Source organism: Notechis scutatus, chromosome 2 (assembly GCF_049901735.1).
Source record: "Notechis scutatus isolate UNSWTSFEM ecotype Mainland chromosome 2, rNotScu1.2, whole genome shotgun sequence".
Classification (NCBI taxonomy): domain Eukaryota; kingdom Metazoa; phylum Chordata; class Lepidosauria; order Squamata; family Elapidae; genus Notechis; species Notechis scutatus.
The window spans coordinates 117,982,133-118,006,908 of NC_142010.1; the positions used below are offsets into that span (position 1 = coordinate 117,982,133).

At 39.9% G+C, this 24,776-nt stretch overlaps 1 protein-coding gene across 3 annotated transcripts in view; it reads left to right on the forward strand.

Moving 5' to 3' along the window:
* Positions 1 to 24,776, forward strand: part of RPTOR (regulatory associated protein of MTOR complex 1) — a 409,502-nt gene that overhangs the window by 348,976 nt on the left and 35,750 nt on the right. For 2 of the 3 annotated variants that reach the window (XM_026667262.2, XM_087955978.1), the window contains 5 exons: positions 6,719 to 6,824; positions 8,192 to 8,306; positions 8,631 to 8,755; positions 12,688 to 12,792; positions 19,973 to 20,020. In XM_026667262.2, coding sequence (XP_026523047.1) covers positions 6,719 to 6,824; positions 8,192 to 8,306; positions 8,631 to 8,755; positions 12,688 to 12,792; positions 19,973 to 20,020 — 499 coding nt within the window. The remainder of the gene's footprint in view (positions 1 to 6,718; positions 6,825 to 8,191; positions 8,307 to 8,630; positions 8,756 to 12,687; positions 12,793 to 19,972; positions 20,021 to 24,776) is intronic. The other variant, XM_026667263.2, reaches the window with a different exon arrangement.

The window sequence follows — 24,776 nt, forward strand, 5'->3', positions numbered from 1 at the left end:
TAGTCTACAGCAGGGGTGTCAAACTCAATTTCATTGAGGGCCGCATCAGGGTTGTGTTTGGTGGGGGGAATGGCCAGCTCAACATCTCTCAAGTCAGGGGCAACTGTGATGGCCTGAGTGCCAGCAAAAATGGGCTCCCGAGTACCACCTGTGGCCCTCCCTAGATCCATTTTTGCTGCAAGGGGACTGTGGGCCGGTCCTTTACTGTTTCCAGGGCAGCCCCGCGGGCCAGATCTAAGTACCCCGGGGGCCTAATCTGACCCCTGGGCCTTGAGTTTGACACCCCGGTCTACAGGTAGTCCTTGACTTATGACCACAATTGAGCCCAACATATCTGTTGCCAAGTAAGGCAGTTGTTAAGTGAATAACTGCAGTTGTTAACATGTTAGTAACATGGTTGTTAAGTGAATTTGGCTTCCCCATTGACTTTGCCTGTCAGAAGATGACAACACGAACCTGGGACACTGCAACCATTATAAATATGAGTCAGTTGCCAAGTATTTACATTTTGATCATGTGGCCATGGGGATGCCACAACGGCCGTAAGTGTGAAAAATGGTCATAAGTCACTTTTTTTTTAGTACTATTGTAATTTTGAATGGTTGTAAATCAAGGACTACCTATATTTTCTTCTCCCAACCTCTGGATTTGTTAACTGATCACAGCCGACCCACCTGCCCTTCTTAGATGACTTGATCTATTTTTCTTCCATCCTTTTGTTTCTTCCTTTGCTTTTGCATTTTAAAACCCTTCCAACCTTTTCTGTCCCTTCTTTTTCCTTCTGTGTTGTATTTAATTCCTCCTCCAATTATATAGCTGCTCAGTCTCAGATTTTAAGTATTATTTGTTTACTGTCCTCCAGCTCTGTTCACAATCACCTTTTTCTTGTCAATTTATATTTTTTCCCCATGAGTGTTGCTCTGCCTCTGTACCCCTCATTTCTTGCTGGCCTCCTCTGATTGCAGCTTAAAGTCATTTACTTTCTTGATACCACCTTTTCATATCTTCTTCTAATACATTGCTGTAAAATGAGGTATTCATTAAAGTATAATGTTTCTCTACTTGAATATGTTTTTATGCATTTTAACTGGAGATTGGTTATTCCATGATGTGCTGCTGGCTGTTTGTCGTTCCCCATGTAATAAGCCTTAAGTTATTGCAAAAAAAAAAAAAAAAACCCACCTGCTGGAGAAAAAAAAAATTTAAATCAGTTATCTAGCAAAGTAATTTCTGTTATGATTTGTTTGAAGAAGATGGGCTGCCCAAGAAGCAATTTGCATAGTAATATGATTGGACTTGGATTGATTATATTTTTACTGGGTAGGTTGGGTCCATGTGATACGAGTTTGATGATTATCCTCGATTATGTAGAATTCTAGAGAAAAAAAATCTTCAAGGTCGTTCATTTAAATTCTTTCCTTGATTCAAAATCTGCAATTCGGGATGTTGCCACAGTATTCTTGGCAGATGGCTGTCCAGCCTGGACCTCATTCACATATCTTAAATTGTTAGAATGCTTCCACTAATATTTAGCCCACATTTGCTTTCCTGACCTTTGAAGCAACAGAGAGCAGTTATTTTTCTATTTGATATGTCTTGAATGGACTAGATGCTGATGACTAATCTAAATTATTTCACTTAAAGTCTTTTGTGAGGTATAGCCCTTTTTTCTCAACAAAGTTAAAAAGAAACCACTTCTGATTTTTTAATAACAACAAAATCAAATCTGTCTGGGTGCCATATTGGTTTCCAAGTTACACCGGCTTTCTTTTCAGCAAAATGTTCATCATGTCATGAATAATAATTTCAAAAGAGATGGGCATGAAAGCAGAAGAGCTTAATTTGAATATTTGTCTTTGAAAACAGCAAGCCTAATTAGAATAATCAAAGACAGTGTTCTCTTATCTTCTTCCTCAAAAATTATTATTTCATTAAAATGTGTATTTTCATGCCAACAATGCAGCTGCATATTTCTTTCAGAACACTTCCAAATCCTTGATCAGAACCAGCTTTGATGGTGCTGATAAAAGCCATGAGGTTTGCATATTTGATGCCCTGGGTCAGTAGAGAAAGCTGTTGATGACTGAGTGATGGATTTGGGTTGAGCTTTGTTTTAATTTATTTTTAAAAAATAGTTGTAAACTACTGTCGTTGCAAAATGCAGGCGGTTTTAAGAACTGAAAGAAGGATTCTTTCAGCTAAAATAGAAATGCTTGCAGTTGGAAAGCTACCTGATTAAGCTATCCCTTAATCAGTAGGACCATCATTTATAGAAACTAGTTTTAATGAGCAAGTTAGTGTGGCAGATCTCTACACCAAGTGGTTTCAAGCAAATTCTGTCATAAGAAAGAGTACCAATTTTATAGATCAAAGAGATTTGGGTAAACTACTCTTGCCAGAAGCCTTTTCTTTTTCAGCCGATGCGTTTTCCTTATTTCATCTCCAGATTTAGATGGTTTTTGCTGACGTTTTTAAATGTTAACATTAAAAGTAGATTTATGTTTATTATCTGGTGCTCATTGAATTTTAATCAGGCAGGTTGGCTATGTAGCATCAAGCAGAACTGGACGCGTACAAAAGAATTTCCCCCTCCTCAATAAGAGTATCCATTTGAACTAATGGCAATAGGAAATAATCAAGTGAGGCCACATATGGCAGCAGTTTTGCGAGTCATGCCATGGTGGTAACCAAACCAGAACCATTCAGAGTCACATTACTAATTGATCGTTTCATTCGTTCATTGAATTTCTGTAGCCCCCCAACTCAACCAAGTGATTCTAGGCGGCTTACAGTCCTAAAATTGTAAAATAGTTTAAACATTAAAAGAGTAAAAACATCCACAAAATACATAAGTACAACCAGCAACTGTGATGATTAATCAGCTAATAGTAAAACCAAGTAACAGGACCCTCACACATTCTGAGCCCCAGGCCCAGGTACATAGCCAAGTTTTTAAAGCTTTGCAAAAAATCAACAGGGGTGGAGCCAGTCTAATCTCCAAGGCGAAAATGTTCCATAAGGCAGGGGCTACAGCAGAGAAAGCCCATCTTCTACTTTCAACCAATCAGCAACAGCTGACAGGGTCTGCAGCATGCCTAGTTTGCTTAGTTGGATTTGACAAGTAGAAAAGCTTGGAAAAAGATGGTCTTTCAGTTAGTCTGGTCCAAAAAGACATAGGGCTATAAAGGGTGAGTGAATATACTACTCTTGTTTGAACCAGACAGGGAACTGCTACAATTTCTCTCTAAATTCCTCCCTTCTTTTTTCTTCCCCATTTAGAATGACTATGGAGGCTGCACTATCAAATTTAATTTCATATTATAATCAACTTTTTTCCATTAAATAAAAACTAAAAAGGACTATTTAAAAAGGACAGAAAAATCACAAAGCGTATCATGTTTCAAAACTTCATTATGCTTTAAAATGTGAATTTTGCATGAAAAATTATTTAAAAAGAATACAATCAATATCTCATCAATAACCTTATAAAACAGCATAGAAGAAGATAGCTCTCCATCTCACCAATCCCCTGAAGGCAGAAACATTACCTAAGTAATGTGCTGTGATAGCTGCCTAGGATTAGAACTGAGGGAATACTAATGAATTGACCTAGCATAAAAGCCCATCAATATGTCAACTATATGGTATGGGAAAGGTAGGTGGCAGAAGCACAGAATCCTGCATACAAACAACTGAAAACTGAATTCCTTTTCCTTGTACATCTGAATCCCAGATACATTATCTGATTCTTTCTTTAAAGGGTTCTAAAAACAATATGATAACAAGTTCAGGACATCAATTTATTTATTTTATCTTGATTTTTTCCCCATCTTCATTATTGTTGCAAATAACTCAAGGCAGTGAACATATCTAATACCTCTCCCTATTTTCCGTACAACAACAACCCTATGAGATGGACTGGGCTGAGAAAAAGTGACTGGCCCAATATCACTCAGCTGGCTTTCATGGCTAAGGCAGTACTAGAACTCACCATCTCCCAGATTCTAGCCTGGTACCTTAACCACTAGATCAAACAGATTTTCTTCAGGTTCCTTTACACATAGATTGAAATTTGTCTTCTGAAATTAAAGGGCCTAAATCAGCTTGTATGTAGATAAATTTCAGCCAAAGATTGAGGAAATGTAGCACCATATTTGATACACATATTTGATATGCCCTCAGCCCCTGAACCACAGACTGTTAGTGTCCCACAGCCCGTTGGGATCCAGGCCAGTGAAGCTTCATTTTCACATGTGTGGATTTAGGTTGCGAGCACAAAACCATTTCCTCCCACCGCCAAAGCCACCGCCAGTCCAGGAATCAAAAATGTTTGGGGACCCCTGCATTTGAGAACTAGAAAAACAAAACATATGAGAACACATATGAGTTCATGTCCTTTGTAAGAGCAAATTTGTATTTTGATTTATTTCATAACATTTATGGCACCAAGCGCATTTTAGCCTAGTATAGGGGAAAAAATAGTAACAACCACACTTCTCTAAGGCCCCTCAATCTGGGAAAAACTTTCTCCTGGTAATGTTTGGAAGACTACTACCAAATAGTTAAAGTGGTTCACATATTTAATTAAATTTCTTTCTAATTGTGACCTCTCGGATTTTTCCACTGCAGAGAGGGTGGCTATGCCATTTCTGTTCAAAAAGAAAAAGTAAAAACTATTGATATTTGTTAATTGTGTGATTAATTGGTTTACATTTAATTATAATTATACTTTATGAAGCATTCTGATTATTGTTAGTTACCTTGAAACAGCTGATTGGCAAAGGGGAAATCATCCACGAGTTTCTATTAAAAAATTGTAATGAAAGCTTGTTTATTCAAGGAAAGGGAATTTTTCATTCTCCTCCTCCCCAGAATGTTTTAATTCTATCAGGATTTGAGAACAATATTTTATGTTATTTTTGCAAGTAGACTGCAAAGCATCTTTTGCTTTCAGCATGCTGATTCTACTAGCTGTGCTTTTAAAGTAGAAAATGTAACCCTGTTTTTCCAACTACTGTATTTCCAGTTGTGCAAAAAGAAACCACAGAATTCCCCCCACGGGATTATCTGCAATCATCTGCTACACCTTCTGCATTTATGTTTCCCTGAGACATGCTTCACGGTGCCATGTATTTGAAAAGAATAATGGAAAAATCCCATTCTCTTCTTTTAAATGGAAGAAAGCTTTAGAGACCAACATTAAAATGGCTCAATGCCTTTGTCAATTTATGCAAGCAGCCACTAGATTCAAACAGATCTGCTATAATAAGTCATTTATATAAGCGTCCTCAATTTACATGGCTCTTTAAAAATAACAGAAGGCTCTCTCTCTCTTCATATAAGAACTTACAGCCAGAAAGAGACATGCTGCAAGGCTTGGACCTTATTAAGCTGTAGCTTTTAAAATATTAGATGATGAATCACATGATTTACAAATCCTGGGCTTAAAAAATGCATTTTTAAAGAGCTGTTCCCTACTGAGAAGATTCTAATTCTGACATTATTAGTTTGTGGAGTTTGTATTCATGCAGTGCATCTTTTATTTTCCTACTTCCCTGCAATTTTCAAGGGAAAATGTCACTTTCCTTAGACTTAGTAAAAAATAATTACCTGCGAAAATAATGTAGAGGTGCTATATTCAGCAGGTTCTGACCAGTTATGGAGAACCGGTAGCGGAAATTTTTTCAGAGAACTGGCAAATACCACCTCTGAGTGGAGATTTTACAGTATCCTTCCCCTGCCACGCCCACCAAGCCACACCCACAGAACTGGTAGTAAAAAAATTTGAATCCCACCACTGAAGTAATGTATAATAATTTATATTAATTGATTAAAAAGCACAGCACAGGCTTTGATTAGCCTGGAACTAAAGCATTTATAATATTAGACTCCAAATGTGACACATGTTTAAGTGCACAAAACCATCTGCCTGTTACTGCTCTTAGTCAAGCCAAACTGAAGAATCTCCTCCAAGTAGAAATAAAGAAGGAAATGAACATATTATTTATTAGCTTTATAGTAGATCTCATCTTTATTTTGTATGACAGACAGCATATATACATACAAGGCTTCTATTTCCTCACAACAACCCTGTGGGGTGGGTGGTGCTGAGGAAGAGTGACTGATCCAATGTTACCCAGCTGGTTACCATTCCTAAGGAATGAACTCATGGTTTCTCAGGTTCTAGTCCAGCTACTTAGTCAGTACGCCTGGGGAGTATGGTGGCTCACATGGTTAGGATGCTGGGTTGGAGGTTAGCAAGCCCATGTTTGAAATCTGGGTGCTGCTGCATGGCGGGTGAGCTCCTCTCATTTGCTCCAGCTCCTTGACGGGGACATTAAAGGAGCTCCCACAGACGTCCTCTGGGGCAATGGTGATGTCACTGGTTAATCCTTTCAACATGGAAGCACTCTGTGCCTCTGACACAAACGGGATGGGGGACCAGTACAGTAAACCGCCTCAGAAATTAAAGTGGAGTGGCTTTCACACATCCACAGCTATTATTTTTATTTATTTGTTAAATTTATTTGCCGCCTGTCTTACTGTGGGGGCTACTCTAAGCGGCTTACAATAATGAAAAAGAAAATGAAAGGACTAAAATAATAGAACACTAAAATAAACAATGAAAAAGAGCACAATGAGAATATATACCAAGTCTCTGCCTTTGTTTTGTTTTGTAATTGTACTGCTCTCCTATCTTTTCATAACTGCTTGATAGATTCCTGAGGAGCATGATTTGGAGAGCCAGATCCGCAAAGAGAGGGAGTGGCGATTTCTGCGCAATGCTAGAGTCCGAAAGCAAGCACAGAAAATTATTCAAAAAGGTAATTTCCCCCCTTTCTTCTTGTCTTTTCTGATGCCCCAAAGGAAAAAAAAAATGGCCATTTTTTTCCATTATGAGTATGTGCTTCATCCTGCTTCAACAATGCACCCTTGAGCCTCAATACTAATCATTGATCTTTGGTGCCAGCCTGGCTAATCTGATTATGTGCTCCCCAGACATTTGGCATACTATTCTATGAAGATAAAGTAGAAGTTACATCTCAATTACAAGAAATGTTGCAAGCTAAATGGCAATTTTTCCCACTGCTGCTAAAAGGCAGAATTAAAGTATGATAATGTCCCTAAATGCTTTCAAGGTTTTCTGCAGTTTCTTATGTACCGGCATTCTTTACCTTTATAGATTCCCCCCACCCCACAACTGATTCAAGTCTATTCTGTGCTTTATTGAAAAGTCACATGGTTTCTTTATAACTCTTTATGTATTCGCAAATTATTGTTTAAGAACCAATATTATTTGAGGTCCTTGCATCTTGCTGATGTAACCCCCTAAATTTTGCATAGCAATGGTTAGACGCGACATTTGAAAAATAATAAGAAATATATTGTGTAATAATAAGAATAGTGAGTCAGAGGGAGTGAATATGTGTTGCTCACCTACATTTTGAGCACGACACAAGATGGGTTTTTTTTACGAGGAATTAGAGAGAGTGGGTGCTTTCCCATCTTGAATTATCAGCTGGAGAAAGATTAGTGCTAAATATTAATCTGAGAGAGATGATCTGTCTCTTACATGTAGCTCGGTTCTTCAGTAATTGAAGTGACCTCATTCATCATCATTGGTTTGGAAGGTTTTTTTTTGGAGGTATGTCTTTCTACTATGCTTACTATATGTCCCCCCTCCTTTTTTTTTCTGCGCATAAGGGTTTTTCATGGCAAAAACTTGTTTTTGTGTGAGCCAGTCCTCATCCTTAAGACCTTTTAGCCTTTTGTTTTTATTTTTTAATGGGTCAGTTTCAATCTTTTAGTAACATCTGTTTATGATACCTGTCTGCTTATTTTGCCTGACACACAAATGAGCTTTTAAATTCTAGATTTCTCAGGTGAGGAACTGCAAGCAATAGGAGAAATCTGACTATCCTCTTTCAGTCAGGAAACATACATATAATGCTAAAGTACATCAAATGTACGATTTCTGGATCATGGTTTCATTTTTTGACTGGATGAAAATAAATTAATCTATCTGGAGGAAAATGGAAGGGCTGTGTTATTTTTCCATCTAATTTGAAGAGTTTTCCTATGCTATAGCTTAGAGGGTTGTTTTTTGTTTTTGTTTTTTGCAAAACAGTAAACAATGCCCAATTAGTTTATAAGAGACTGATGCTAATATTCTTTCTGAAATACTTTTTAGGTATTTCAAGACTAGATGATCAAATCTTTCTGAACAGGAACCCCGGCATGCCTTCCGTAGTCAAGTTTCACCCATTCACCCCATGCACAGCCGTGGCTGACAAAGATAGCATCTGGTAAAAATACTGATTTTAAAGTCATACAATCTTATTTGATCTGGTGCCTTCTTGCTCCTGAGGGAAAGCCTTATAAAACTACAGTATAATCTTGGCTGTATAGATTTTCTATACAGAGTTTCAAATTTATTATTCTTTCTGCAAAAGCTGAAAATACAATGAAAACATATTAATCAAAAATATTAAGCACTTGGGGGGGAGGAGCAAGCTATTTGATTTGCAGCCATTCGATAGAATGATATCCTGGATTTGTAAAGCCAGGTTGATTAATGGATTCCACTATATTTAATTTAATTTGTTCTTGCTTTTTTTCCCTTTTCCCAGTTTTTGGGATTGGGAAAAAGGGGAAAAGTTGGACTATTTTCACAATGGAAACCCACGTTACACTAGGATCACTGCCATGGAATATCTGAATGGACAAGACTGTTCTCTACTCCTGACTGCTACAGGTTGGTATATTATTTTTATGTAAAAGCAGATAATAGAACTAAGAAGAATCAAAAGTTTTATCTGCCTCATCATCTTACTGATTCATTCAGTCTTAGACACAATATCTCTCTGTTTATTTGTTTCAACACATTCTGCTAGCCAACTTTTGAGTCATCCCCCAAGCTGTTGTCACACAGCAAACTAGTAATCATGTAAAAACGATCCAATGAGTGTTTTACTATTTTCTTCACCTATCCTCATTTCTTCTCAAGTATGTAAAACATGTTGAAAGTAGGCAGGAGAAGGTCTATATTAGATTCTCTTCCATAATCATCCTCCTGACAGTAATTGCAGGAATTCACATCATGTCATACCTTGCCTCATACTTTCTGTTGGTATGGCAGTTCCAGAACTTTCCCCCTCTGGGACTAATGTGAATTACCTGAAGCCTGAAACCCACATCCACCCCTTGGGTGCAGCTGTTGAAGACCAACAAAAGGTTTTTTTTAACCAGATTGTAATTTGTAATGTGAAAGAAGGGGATAATTATTAAATATATGTCTAGAAAATAATTCTTTTGATTATATTTAATTATACTCTAAATCAGAAAATAGCCCTCCTGCCACTTTTTACAATGCATCCCTTGACAGCTATTCAAAGACCAGATGGGTCATCCAGACTAGAAGAGGTTGTACAAGACTTCAGGGTAGGTTAGCCAGAAAAATAAGCTTTTCTAGTTTTAAAGAAAAATATCTCCAGGAATATTTCATTATACAGCAATCTCCTTCATCTTAACCTCCCGAAACAGCATTATTATTATGAACACATTATTTACAGGGTAGATACCGTGTTTCTCCAACAATACGACCTCCCCCAATAGGAAGAGCCAGCATGTTTTCTAGGCATAAAATCAAATTAAGCCCCTCCCCCCAAATTTAGGCCTATTTTAAAACATGCAAAATGGGGAAAAGGACTTGCCGTTAGGAGAGCCCCGCGGGCAGCAATTCCTCGCCACCAGCTGCTCCTAATGGGCAATCATGGCAGAGCGCGGAGAGCTCCCTACTCCTGCCAAGCACCTTTGCGGCAGACCCAAGACCTTCAGCGCCCGTCGCTGTTGATTTCCCTTCTGCTCATGCCGCCACCGCGTTTGGAGCTGCCACTTCCACGTTTGGAGCACCACTGCTGTTTGGAGCACCGCTGCCGTTTGGAGCTGCCGCTTCTGCATTTGGAGCTGCCGCTTCTGCATTTGGAGCTGCCGCTGCATTTGGAGCTACCGCTTCTGCATTTGGAGCTGCCGCTGTGTTTGGAGCTGCCGCTGTGTTTGGAGCTGCCGCTTCCACGTTTGGAGTGCTGCCGCTGTTTGGAGCACTGCTGCTGTTTGGAGCTGCTGCTTCCGCATTTGGAGCTGCCACCGCGTTTGGAGCACTGCCGCTGTTTGGAGTTGCCATGTCCACATTTGGAGGTGCCGCCGCATTTGGAGCTGCCACTTCTGCGTTTGGAGCACTGCTGCTGTTTGGAGCACCACCGCCATTTGGAGCGCCGCCGCCACTCCAAACACGGCGGCAGCTCCAAATGCGGAAGTGGCAGCTCCAAACATGACGGCGGTGCTCCAAATGGTGGCGGCACTCCAAATGGCAGTGGCACTCCAAACACGGAAGCGGCAGCTCCAAACGTGGCGGCGGAATGGGCAGAAGGGAAAGCAACAGCGGCAGGTGCCAAAGGTGTTGGGTCTGCAGCAAAGGTGTTTGGTGGGAGTAGGGAGCTCTGCGCTTCGCCATGATCACCCGTTAGGAGCGGCTGGTGGCGAGGCTGCCGCGGGCACTCTAGATGAGGATGCAAGGGGGAATTAAGTCACCCAAAAGCGGCCTAGCCATTTTTTCGGGGCTCAAAAAAATATAAGACCCGGCCTTATTTTATGAGAAACACCGTATTACCTAAGCATATCCTTCTCATAGCCCTTATTTCTATTAAGAGCATGATTACATAGCATAAGCAAGGCACAGGTATTCCTATGATTGCTGTGGGGACTTAGATATATAAATGAAAGAGTATTGCCAGTCCTAGAAAATAGATTATATTCAATTAAGGGGAAATTGTATTTTTTTAAGTTATCCATTTAAAGATTTGCAATGTGAAGCTCTTTTGAAAATGATTAAGCGCCTGGTTTTTAGTTCTTCATCTTCAATGCAGGCAATCTTCATCTTTCCTTAGATAATAATCTAAGAATGTTTCCAATAGGGTAGAGATACTCTGGGTAGTTCCAGGTGTGCTGTATGAAGAACCTAGATGTTGATTTTTATCACAGGGGTTCCTGATAGCATTATGCTGTTCTTGGAAAGAAACGTGGCCACTTCTGGATCCAGAACCCTCTTAAATATGCTTTTTGATAGCTGACCTTACTAATCCCCTCCATATAGTTCAGATACATTTGGGTATAAGTAGGGGTCCAAAACATGCAGCTCTTCCAGGCTAAAAAAAAAACCCAGTAGATCTCCCTCTTCCCCTGCCCAAATAGGCACTATCAGCTAGCCAAGATTTAGAAAGGACTCATTTACCCCTTTATTCCCTCCCCTGCTTTCATGGGCTTCTTCTGCCCAAGTCTATATCTAAGATAATTGCAAAGTTCTTCTAAAAGCAATGACCTTATAAAGCAGGGGTGTCAAACTCAAGGCCCATGGGCCAGATCTGGCCTGTGGGGTGCTTAGATCTGGCCCACAGGGCCTCCCTAGAAACAGCGAAGGAGCAGCCCGCAGTGCCTCTGCCAGTGAAAATGGAGCTCGGGAGGGCTGCAGGCAGTCCTCTTGAGCCCCATTTTTGCTGGCAGTGGGTTTCAGAAGGCTGTTTCAGCCGAAAACAGAGCTCGGGACCCCATTTTCGCTGGCAGAGCACTCAGGCCGCCACAGGCACCCCCAACATGAGTGATGTCGAGCGGGCCACACACCCCTGGCCATGCCCCCCCACCCCAAGATCAAAGACAATCCTGATGTGGCCCTTATTGAAATTGAGTTTGACACCCCAGTTATTAAATATGACCTACCTAGGTTTACAAGACCATCAGTCAGCTAAATATACACCCACAGAAAACCTATTCTCATGAGCCATGTTTTTCCAATTTCATAATGGAGGTGTGTATGGAAGGTGAAACCTCTCTGTTTTTTGAATGGCCACAATGAAGTGTCATTCAGGAAACATTACTGGACAATGCAGAGATGAAAACAATTTTAGAAGAGGTTAAGGTAAAAATAGGAATGGGTGGTTTCCTAGAAGACAAATAATTACTATCCCTACTTTAATCAAACCTTGTAGCCCTAAACAACAACCTGCAATCATGTTGCTAAAATTCAGCCATTTTTGGAGATGAATTTCAGCAATGTAGTCTCAGAAAATTGGATATGGTTGTCTATTACTATCCCAGACTGACTAAACTTCTAAAATTCGGCATCATAATATAGTATAGAGAGGCTTAATAAAAAGTATTGGGGCTAGAGTTATATCTTAAATAAATAAAAGTATTGGGGCTAGAGTTATATCTTAAACACAGTAGAAAATGCTTATTGGATAACAAGATGTAGCAAACAATCGAGTGAATAAGATACCACAAATAGTATGAGCTCAGAGTGATTTATACAATTGGAAATCTGATGAAAAACAATACGTTATGCTTTGTCTGATTCTTAATATGTGAGTCTATATTATTTACAGTGTCTTATACATCAGCTCTAATTTTTAGGAAAGTTTTTCTTAGGAAATTGACCATGATGAAAAGTTTAATCTCCATAGTGCTATACCTGGTATCATCACTAAAGCTTTTGAAAATGGTATGCCTCTTTTATTTAAATCCACAAATCTAAAATAAAATGTTCTGTGCTAAGATAGGGTTGTTTGCTCTATGTCCCAAAACCACTCTTTTTAGATTGCTGTGTATGTTTGTTTTTTTTGTCGTGTCTTCAAGATGATGGTGCTATAAGAGTGTGGAAGAACTTTGCTGACCTGGAGAAGAATCCAGAGATGGTAACAGCCTGGCAGGGTTTGTCAGACATGCTACCTACAACCCGTGGTAAGTATGACCATAACACTCTTTTCTGAATGTGAAATATAACAATAATTAGTCTTGGTCTGAAGTGAGGCTGGGTAATCTGGAGCTGTCTTCTTTGCTTCTGCTTTCAGTAGTATCTTGTAATTAGACTTTTGGCTGCCATGAACTGACATGTTAAGAGATTTCTTCCCAGCCATAGTTTCAGAAAATTATAAACACAGGCCTAAAGATGCTACTTGTGGAATAGATAGAGAGGGTTTAGTAACGTGAATCAGGACTAAAGTTGTGTTCCCTCCTCCTGCACTATACTGGTTTTCCTATCAGTGGAGGTCAGGTCTAACTTTTTGCTTCTTGAGAAAGAGTCATAGAGAGCTGCACTGAGCACTGCCCTTCTTGAACTTCTCACAGCAAGTTGGTTATCTCCTTCCAATTTGGGGTTTATCCAGAACCTCACCTCTTGCTGCTGTTCTGTTTATTTGCTGATTCTTCCTCGACCCAGCTTTGCATGCTTCCCATATCACTTTGCTTAGCCCGCTTTGACTTCAGCACACAGAGTACCGCTTCAGTCTTTCCTGCCATTACGTGGGGGGGAAAGGGAAGGAGAAGAAAATAGGAAAAGTCACAATCAGGGTCTTTTACAAGTAGCATAAATGGTCCCAGCATGGTAAGGGCTCTGGCGAAGCTAGATGTCAACAAGAGACTTGTCACTATACATATTTGATGGAGACAGGTTCACACACACACACACACACACACACACACACAAGCCTATCTCAAATATCTTAATAGAAAGGTGTTTGCTCTGCTTCCAAGACACGAGGATTCATTAAGGCACTGACAGTTCCTATTTCTGAGCTGATACATCTCTGCCCTAAGGATCTTTGCAAAAAGATTACATCTTTGAAATTCTCCTGTTGCTATACTACTACTTTGCTAACCTCTTAACATATTTGCGCTAACACAGCCAGTAATCAGTAATGATTTGACATGTCAATATAAAACAACTATGCCCTTTGAACTTTATGGTTTGAACACTTACAGAAGTAACATCTACATATTTTTCTTTAATGTCACCTTCCCTCACACTGCCCTGCTTTTCCTGCATAATGTGATTCAAGCTACTGATAGAAATCCACATAAAATATCTCACTTAGATCTAAAAAAAACACTAACAATCAATTCTTGGCTTTTACCATACAAATCCTGAATTGCTCAAACAGTCGGAAAGCAGAGGTCCGTTTGCGGTAAACCCAGCTTTCTATAACATGCCTCTCCGTTTTTGCAGAACATGGAGTCCTAGAAGGCACATTTTAGGCATCTGGCAAAAAATGCTCCATTTAAAAGGCTATTTGTCAGTAGCCAAGCAAAGATTGCATTGTGCATTGTGTTGTAAACAGAAGAGTTCTAGGCTCAGATCTTGCTGATCTTTTAGCATCTTCCCATCTCTGAAATGATCATTAAATAAATAATAAGTTGTATCTTGTCTAAGGCATCTATATAATGCCCACGCATTCAGTTACTGTACATTTCAGCTAATTTTATTAGCAGTGTTTGACACTGCCAAAAGAACAGTTCCTGCAAATTCAGTTTATTCTTGTGCAGTTTATTTAAAAATTTAAACTAAGTAAAAAAAAAAAAAGGCAATCACCAAACCATTAAAGGAATATACAGTTAAAATGCAGGAGGAAATGATTTTGTTAGTTGCCTGGGTCACTCTTAAATAGAAAGACTAATCACAGTATAGTACAAATTTATCTAGTGATAGAGACAGAAACACACACACAAACACAAAAACCAGCCTTCAGTAGCTGCCCTAGAGCAGGGCTCTCCAACCTTGGCAACTTTAAGACTTGTGGACTTTAACTCCTCGCAGAGCAAAGCTGGCTGAGGAACTCTGGGAGTTGAAGTCCACAAGTCTTAAAGTTGCCAAGGTTGGAGAGCCCTGCCCTAGAGCATCCTGGCTACAAGTTTATAAGAGATAAAGTCCCATGTATTTGGAGGGTGCAAAACGGGGAGCTACTATAAGACATGTTTTGCTCTAGAAGAGTTAAGGTGTAACAGAAACTGATTTTGCAATGTTTAAAACTGATAGTCCAATCCTATAAAAATATGCAAACCATGTTCACCATTATTTTAAAACACTGAAAAGTGTGGGATCTTACATGAAGAAATACTATCTTCTGAGATGTCAGAAATATACTGTTTTTTAGTCTGTGTAGTTCCTTTTAAGAAGGTGCAGATACTATAATTGTAAGGGGCAATATGGAGTATACTGCTTGTATAATATTTTCAGTTCTAATGTTAGTAGTCAATTAGCTAAATAAAATCAGAATCTGAACTATCTTTTGGATAACGGATCTGACAGAAAGTGCCGTTTTCAGAAATTGACTTTAAATATTAACAACCACTTAAAGAGTTCCTTCTTATGCTTATGAGTTACCGCATTAAAAATAGTCCAAGGCCAAAGGGAAATCATATTCCTTTGATACAGTTCAGTAAATATGCATAAGCAGATGTTATTTTAATCCTGGGGCTCCAGCATAAAGATTGGGGGCCAATGCAGTCAAATTTAGTTGTATCTTTGGACTTTGCTTGTGTCTGCTTCTGCAGTTCATTAATAAGAGACAAGAAAATACTGATCAGATGACAGTTGTGTAGTGTGACACCATCATATCACAAAATGTTTCGGCTTTATTCCAGAGAAAATGCATACATATTATATTGAGTTAAGTGTAATAGAAACCAATCAACCTGTTGGCATCAAATATAGTCATGAATCCAGTAAGTTAGCAGTAGTTAACTTTATTTTATCAACAATTGATTCCTCAAGAATTTGCTCCCAAAAATAAAAGCATTGAATCCCCTGATAATCTGGGATAAAAAGGTTCTTATTTTCCTTTGACCATCTCATTTCCCCTAGCACCAATTAAGAGAGGGCACACAATAATTACATGGTTTGTCATGTCTGACCACCCCCCTGCCCCATCTCATGGCTTCCTAACAAATGCAACACGTTCAGATGAATAAAAGCTCTAGGGGGGTTATGCTTTTACGAAAAAAATCATTTATCTTCTGTTTCAACTCTTGCTGCTATGGGGGAAATGAATGGGCTAGGTCAGTGGCCCCCAACTTTTTGGGCACCAGGGACCGGTACCGTGGAGAGAAGTTTTTCAGTGAACTGCAGGGTATGTGGTTTCATGTGCTGCCTGCATCCCACGGATGGGGCTTCACTTGTTTGCGCAGCCCTGTTTTGGCATGCCATGATCCGGTGCCAGACCACAAACCAGAGGTTGGGAATCCCTGGGCTAGGTAAAGCAAAATCTAATCAGTACCAAGAAGCAAAACGGATTAAATTAGCCCTCTACAGAAATGAGATAAGGTAGGTAGTCCTCGACTTACGACCACAATTGAGCCCAAAATTTCTATTCCTAAGCGAGGCAGCAGTTAAGTGAGTTGTGCCTCATTATCTTTTTACCACAGTTGCCAAGCGAATCGGTGCAGTTATTAAGTGAATCCTGTGGCCGTTAAGCAAATCTGGCTTCCCCCGTTGACTGCTAGTCAGAAGCCAGCTGGGAAGGTTATGTGATCACATGACACTGGGACAGTACAACTGTCATTGATACATGCCAGCTGTCAAGCACCTAACATGATGCTACAAGAGCCGTGAAATGGCCGCAATCACTTTTTTCAGTGCTGTCACTAAGCAAATGGTTGTAACTCGAGGACTACCTGTTCTTGAAAGAATGCTGCTTCTGTTGTGGATCGTAATAGGCTTGTGGCCCCAATGTTTAGTTGCACTTCCTTCGTATGTGGCCAGTGAAATTATTCCAACAGCCCCTGCTTTTGCTTTCCTTCATCTTGGTTCTACCCTCCTTATTTGATGAGTGAGTTGCTTGATGAAAAATAGGTCACTGACCTCACAAGGGATTTGAGGGAACAACAAGAGCAGATGACACTCTTAGGGGAGTGCCCTTTCTTTAATGACCTTCTTGTGCACTTTTCCTCATTTGTGGTGAATCAGCTGGAAGGAAAGCAACATTATAATATAGTGCAATTCTTTTGTTCTGGAAAAATATAAGAGGAGTCCAAAGGATTTTAGTTCTATACTAACCTCATAACACAGAGACAAATAGATCCCCTCTACTTTTAACAAAAAATAAATGTGCCCTTGCCCGGCTTATTTGGATTTATCAGATGAATGCAATTGTCCTACATAGAAGAAGAATAAGAGCAAATTGGAATTGCTTATCATCTAGTGTTTTGATTTATGTAAAACATCCCACCATAATATGACACTGAAAGAAAGGATCCCCTAAATGCAATGAAGAAGGAGGGGCTGCTCAGGGTCTCTATACAATACGTTATGAACTAACTCCAGTTTAATCTTGAACTGATCAATTCAGCTTAAAACTAACTCGGGTTGTAATAAAAGCATTGAGAAATAAATGCGAACACCACCATAAATTGTATGTACACATCATGTCTTAAAATAAATTCTTGACTGCTCTAATTCAGTATTTTCAACGGAGCAATGAAGCCAAAGCAAATGACTAGAACTCGTCTCAAAAAAGTTCCTAATTAGATCTTATTAACACAGGTAGTTCTTGACTTATGATGATTCGTTTAGCAACTATTTGAAGTCGTGATGGCGCTGAACAAATTGTGGTTATGACCAGTCCTCAGAGTTCTGGCTGTCCCAGCAACCCCATGGTCATGTGATCATGATCTGGGTGTGTGGCAACCAACTTGCACTTACAACTGGTTGCAGCGTCTTATGATCATATATGATCACCATTTGTGGTCTTCTCAGCAGCTTTCCCAGAAAGTCAATGGGAAAGCCAGGAGGGAAGATCACAAAGTTCTGGGGTAAGTTTCCTCTACCCAGCCCCTCTATGCTTGCACCACACCAGCCATTTGGGCACCCCTGCATACTGTCTCCAAGTCTCGCCACTTGTATACCTTCCCTAAGCTTCACCATGCCTTCCTCAAACACTCTCATGCACTCTCTCTGAGCATGTCACCTTCACACAACCTCCCCAGCCTCACTGCACTTCCCTCATCCCCTACTCACCCTTGTGCCTCTCTCTGAGTCTCGCTGCATCTCTCTTACACATACTTGCACACCCTCCCAGAGCTTCCCTGCACCTCCTTTGCACCCCCACCCATCCTCCCCTTGCCACACTCCTTACACACCCTTGTGCACCTTCACACATCCTTCCAAATCCTTGCCATGCTTCTCTCACACCCTCGCAGGTCCTCATGCCCTGCCCCACCTGGCAGCAGCCACTTGAGAGCTGCCTGGGACTTGCAACTTCCTGCTGATTTCCCTAATGATTTGGTTGCCAGGAGCCAACAGGAAGTTGCCTCACCTAATGACCATGGAGTTTAGTTAATGCCCACATTGCTTAGTGATGGAAATTCCGTACCACTTGCCATTGTAAATCAAGAACTGCCTTGATTTGGATGGGAGACAACAAGAAATCCAGAGCTTTAGACTAAAGTGAGAAACCTGTCAGAAGACCAGAGCTTTAGACTAAAGTGAGAAACCTGTCAGAAGACCACAGTGCCAAAGCATTTCCATTTGATTAGACTCTTCACACTCTTCTGTACGGTTGTTGGTTTTTCTTCCGTGTAATGTACAGTCTGACAAAATGAGAGTTGTGATATAAAAAATGTCACAGGAATAATTTATTTTTTTCCTTCGAGAAGCTCTGGAAATCATATCTTGATATCTTTTTCTATACTATGAGCATATGGTCCCTGAAATTTGAATCAGTTTTACAGGCTCAGGATCAATAGACTTTATAGCTAATCCTCTGTATAACCCACTGCACTATCTAAGCTCCTCTGGCATTTGATAGACCTTAGTAATAACTATATTTATGAAGCATAAACTGCATAAATAATAAATCAGCTTAATTATTTCATAGCACTTGTTAAAATGGAGAATCAGATATAAAAGCAGATAGAGTTAAATTCAGGTTTTCCTTCAGTAAAATTGCAAGTAGAGGCCAGCTGAGTTGTTAGGATTTCAGTTGCAATTTGAAAAGGCCAAAGTTGATTTGTGTAATTGATATGTCAGATCTCACAAGAATTATACAGCTTATTTGACAAAGAGGACATTTAAAGGTTTATTAATAAGCATCGCATCTAAAGGGGCGACTTGCCCACTTCTTACAGCATCAACAAAATGGTGTTTTGTTGATACTAAATGGATTTTGGAAAGGCAGGAGGAACAGACCTTAAGTGTTGTTCTTTCCTAGGTCAGATCAGCAGTCCAACTACCCTGACAAGCTGCACAAGGCTTGGACTGCTGTTGAACTGTCATAGGGAAGCTTTGCAATGGGGAAAATGACCATCACTAACCCTATAATGTGCTTCCAGCTGCTTCAATTCCTTCCAGGAATGAAAAGGCTTGCCCTAAAAAGAGCAGGAAATTCTCTTCCTGAATTAAATAGATTTCTATGGCCAAGCTATTCTCAATAAATATCTAAAATTCAATTTTTCAACCTCTGTCTGCAGCCATTACCTTCCATCTCTACTCAACATCCAGGGTTTGTTTTTGTTTTTTATTTTTTTACTTCAGACATATCCCCTTGTAGGACTAATTTCTCTACTTAGGCAGTTGTTTGAGCAGTGCTTCTATAAATTGTGCTGCCTCTCCTAATCTTGAGTGCCCATTAGCAAATCACTGAAGTATGCTTTGCTGATGCCTATTATATGACTCTGCAGCTGAGCTGGTGGCTCAAAAAGTGAAGCCTGAAGAAGGTATGCTTGCTGTTTTCTGTTTGGTTCCCTTCACGTTTTGGGGTTGGTTTCTGCTATAGAGTCACTCAAACAATATTTTCATTTCTCATGCTCCTTTGAACCTAAGACACCTTTCAGTCTGATCCAGAAATTGGCTATGATTAGAGAAGACGATGTCAGATCAGTTGGGAGCATGACTACAATCCCCCACCCCCCAAAATACCTTCTTTTTTCCCCCCTTTCCTGTGATTAATGGCTTCCTAGGATGGCTGCTTGAGTCAAATTGCTCGTCTTCCTTCCTTTCCTGAATAGAAGCTTTTGCTACCGCTTCTCTCTAACTCTGTTCTTTTCTGTTCCTTTTGGGTTGTGTTTTCGACTCCTTTTAAAGATTTGTTTTGCTTTGGCTGATCAACTTACCCTTAGCATCAACCCCTTAATCCCTGTCTTCTCACAGGTCTGGCCCGAAGGGTTTCAATCTATCTTGACAGAAGTAAACAGGGAGGTGAGTGCTCTCTTTCCTCTTATGTACAAACAGCATGGGAGGGATGGACCTTCTAATCTTGTTACTTGGTTTAAAAGAAATGGCATTCCTTTTAACACTTCCTAGGCCACGTTAGCACTTGAAAAACAATTTAGTACCCACAGCCTGTTTGTGTTAGAACTCTACATCGTGAGTGTCTAATACACTTCTAAACCCAGCGCAGCAAGATGAAAGGAGGGGGTTGCTCTTTGCTTTGGGAGTCGGCTTATTAACAAAAAATGGAATTGGGAAATTGTTGCCATGTTATTCAAATAACAGGGCACCAAAGCTCCAGGATCTGGGTATATTCTTCCCACCATATTTCTGTTCTTCTATTTTTCAGGAGGTATTTGGAGATGCACAAGACTCTTTTTTTTTTTCCAAAATGTTTATAATGAATATTGCCTTTGTTCCAATTTTGACACTCTGTGCAAATATTCAATGGCTGTAACCTTTGTGTTGTAATATAGAAAATGGGTTTCCTCCTTTGTAATATAAATGTCCAGAAAACAGTTCTGAAACTTGTTTTGGACTCCTGCTGAAATCTGTACTTAAGATTTGGGGATCGGTAGTACTATGGGACTTGAAATCTTTCTCTGCTGCTTTAGATGTTGAGGTAGGGATCAATGGCTTGCACAACAGGATGTGATATATATGGTATGTGTCAGAAGGGTGATGTAATCTTCTGAGGTGTTTCATGAATTATGAATAGCGTATTCACTTGATGATAAGAGCTGGGATATGGCAGCACTGACTGCCAGAACAAAAGTGGCTTTGTGACTTGGTCACAGAGACCTTTATACTTCGGCTGATTCTTTGGAAGGAGTGTACAAAAATTAATGCAATCATTTTACCATATAGGCCCTCCTCGCTGGCCCATTGACAGGGTAGTAATTAGCAAACTGGAAGATTGAAATGACTTCCCATTTGATACATTGAGCATCAGACCAGCTTAATGCAACCACCATTGAGAATCAATGCTAATAATGCTCAGGCAGTAACCATCAGCCAGAAGCAGATAGACAGATAGTTCTTATTCGGCACCAAGCTATCAAGCTAGGAGGCCTGTTGAACTCTTTGGAACTTGCCCATCTTTGGTCTTCGGTCCAAAAGTGCTTTTCAGAGTGACTTTGCATATTACAGCACTACCACAGAAAATGAGATTAATGGGTACAGAAGTACATTTTCTTTCTTTTCTTATGCTGTGCTAAGTCACAGCCATTATCTTAATATTCCAGGCTCCAATCTCCCCTTCTTTATGGACAAAATACAGCAAGACTCCATTTATACTTATCTTAAATCCCAGATCTAGTCTCTAAAATCAGTGTGAGCCTCTAAATCTTGTTTCCCATCTTTTTTTTTATTCTCACATCTAACTCAAACCACAGTGGTACAGAACTCTGATGATTTTTGAGATAATATAACGCAACTGGTTACCTCAAGGACAAGGCCTCCAGGCAGGAGATACAGGGTCAAAAAAAGTCAATGGAAATCATGACTGTGATCAAAGCCTGTTCCTAGTGTGCAAATAATCCTTAGGTGCCCTGATGTGGACAGATTTAAAGGAAAGGAGGAGATGGTACTATAATATATGGTGCTGGTAGGGTTGTTATCAAACATTTCTCAAACTCTCTAGCAGTCCAACAGCCCACATATGTCCTCTGTGCAGCACAAGATGAACTGACTACCACTTCCTCTAGTTGGCCAATGAGGAAGTGACCAAATCAGCCTCCAGCTGGTACTCTTGCCCTGTCCCTACCTGATGTTTCCTTGGCTTCTGCAGTAGAAAAGTAAGAAAGAAGCCAAGTCACTAATTACAAGGCTGCCCAGAAGCTCAAGGAGAACAAACAGATACAGGATAGAAAAAAGAGAAAGCCACAGGATTGAGAGGCAGGGAATGACAGAGGTTCCCACTGGTAGGAAAGCAACTACCTGAAACCCCGCAGAGCTCGAAAAGGGAATGTTGCAGTTTTAAACTGCACTACCCAGAGTTGGAAGAAAATCAGCTCAGCAATCCAACGCCTATTGATGCCCCAGGTCCAGGATCACAGAGGCACAATGACACCAAACCCCATGAAGACCTCTCCATTTATCTCCAAGAAGTTATTCTGTAGTCAGAGCCATAAAGTTTGGTATCATGCAAGAGGAGAGACAATGAGAATAGGAAATAGTGAAGAGGGCTGCAATTCTGAGCCCTTTTTTGTCATGTAAGTGATACTTGGGATGAGAAGAGTGTTATTTGGAGGGGCATTTTCAGGATCAAATGAAGAATGAGATAATCTACCTTCTCCCTGGTGCCTGAAAACAAAAATAGAGATATGCCATATGCAGCAACCAATAGAAACTGTATAGAAAAGATCAGTATGCATAATTGGGACTGGTGCTCTGTTGTGGCCTCTATGTATACAACTAATCAAAATGGAGGATTAGACCAGGATAGAATTCCAACAATTCTTATGGATCAAGGAATCTGATTTCCTTTGGAAAGCAGTTGTCATTCATGAAGTCAAGCCCCTTTATTGAATTTTCGTGCTGATCCATTGAGATGCAATTCTGCATCCTGCAGGGATCATCATAGGAGGTTCTCCTTGTTGACTTGATGTTACCTAGTTTGGTAATGAAGCATCTGGCAGAAAACAACCAAGCTCAGAGAGCAACAAGGACCCGACAGTGCCCATGTTGTATATCATAGTATTTTAAGCAGTACTGTTACTATTTGCATGAAGAAAGTGGGCTGAATGTTTTTAAATCTGTTTTCTGGAGAAAGCTTTTTTGCTCCCAAATTTATTTAATCACATATGATGCTTTCTGAAGATGATTATTGCTGTAACAAAGTTTGGGTTTCAGGACCAGGATCTGATAGTAGCAATAACAGACTTATATGCTGCTCCATAATGCTTTACAGCACTCTCTGAGTGATTTACAAATATCAGCATATTGCCCCCCCCTCGACAATCTGGGTCCTCATTATACCAATCTCGGAAGGATGGAAGGCTAAGTCAACTTGAACCAGTCAGGATTGAACTGCTGGCAGTTGGCAGAATTAGCTTGCAATATTGCATTCTAACCACTGCACTACCAATCCACCATAAACGATTCCATGACCAGATTTTCTCACAATATAGGATGGTAGTGGCAAGTTTTGGATTTCCCTACAAGAACAAATTTCAAGTTCTAAAATGTATCTTTATTTTTGAATGCATAACTCATTTTTGTGTTTTCTTCCAACACTCAATCCACTTACAATATTAGTGAATTATCACTGCCTTAGTGTTTCCTTGATATTTTCCTCTTTGTCCTGCATCACAAATCAGGTTGATATTCATATGGTTGCATTCCCAAACAACAGATGAAAAGTATATTTTTGTGAAACTATCCAGTTGACTCAAACAATGGGGTCATTCTGCATACCTTAAAAGAGTCTGATAAAACCTGAAAAAAATAGTTTCTGCAATGAGTTTTTAGCAATATAAGGAAAATTTGTTGAATCTTCCTGCCTTTATTCTTCTTTTTCCTGTTATATGGTTCAACCTTTTATTTTCTTCCTTTGTTGATTTTAAGATTGATATCCTACCATGGCATCTCCAGCAGTGTTGCTCGTGGGTATCTAATCATCCCAAAATAACATGCTAGCTCACTTGAGCTCCAAAGGATTCCAGTGTGATGTATGCTTTTAGAATATCATTACTTTGCCTTTTCTTTGATTTCCAAGGTGGTTTACATCACGATAAAATCAAAAGCCATAAATAATAAATTTCATGTAGCATCAGTAGCTGTGGTCCAAAAGGCAAGCCAGCAATAAAATTGAATGTACAATACCATCCTAAGAAAATAATCCAGTCTGGGAATCATATACAGTAAAGATGGGTGGGCTCCGATAGTTGGAGCATGACTATCGGCACTTGCTCCTTTGTTAACGACCAGAACCAGAGAGTTGAGTTGCCATTATATCCCAGGTACATTTGAAGAAACAGCCTTCACATGGTTATATTTGGTTTCTTTTCAAGGATGCCTTTGCACAAGACAGCGCTATCACTGTTCTTAACATTATGGAATTAATACAGAAAGATTTTCTAGCGGAATGAACAGGCCTGTCTCTCCCTTTTGTGATTTAAGACCACCATTGAGCTCAAAATGTCTGTTGCTACACCAGAAGGTTGTTAAGTGAGTTTTGTGCCATTTTACGATCTTTCTTGTCACCATTGTTAAGTGAATCACTGAACTTGTTAAGTTAACAACAGGGTTGTTAAGTGAATCTGGTTTCCTCGTTGACTTTGCTTGTCCGAAGGTCACACAAGGGGATCAATCATGTGACCCGGGGGCACTGCAACTGTCATAAATATGAGTCACTTGCCACATGACCATGGGAATGCTGCAATGGTCATAATTGTGAAAACAATCATAAGTTACTTTTTCAGTGCCATTGTACCTTAAAATGGTCACCAAACAAACTCTTGTAAGTTGAGGACTACCTGTGTTTAGCAATAGCAATAGCACTTAGATTTGTATACTGTTTTACAGTGCTTTACAGTGCTCTCTAAGTGGTTTACAGAGTCAGCATATTGCCCCCAACAACCTGGGTTCTCATTTTACTGATCTCAGAAGGATGGAAGGCTGAGTCAGCTTTGAGCCAGTCAGGATCAAAATGCAGACTATCGGCAGAATTAACCTGCAATACTGCATTCTAACCACTGCGCCACCACGGCTCATTTAAATTCCACAATAGCAGGAAATATCT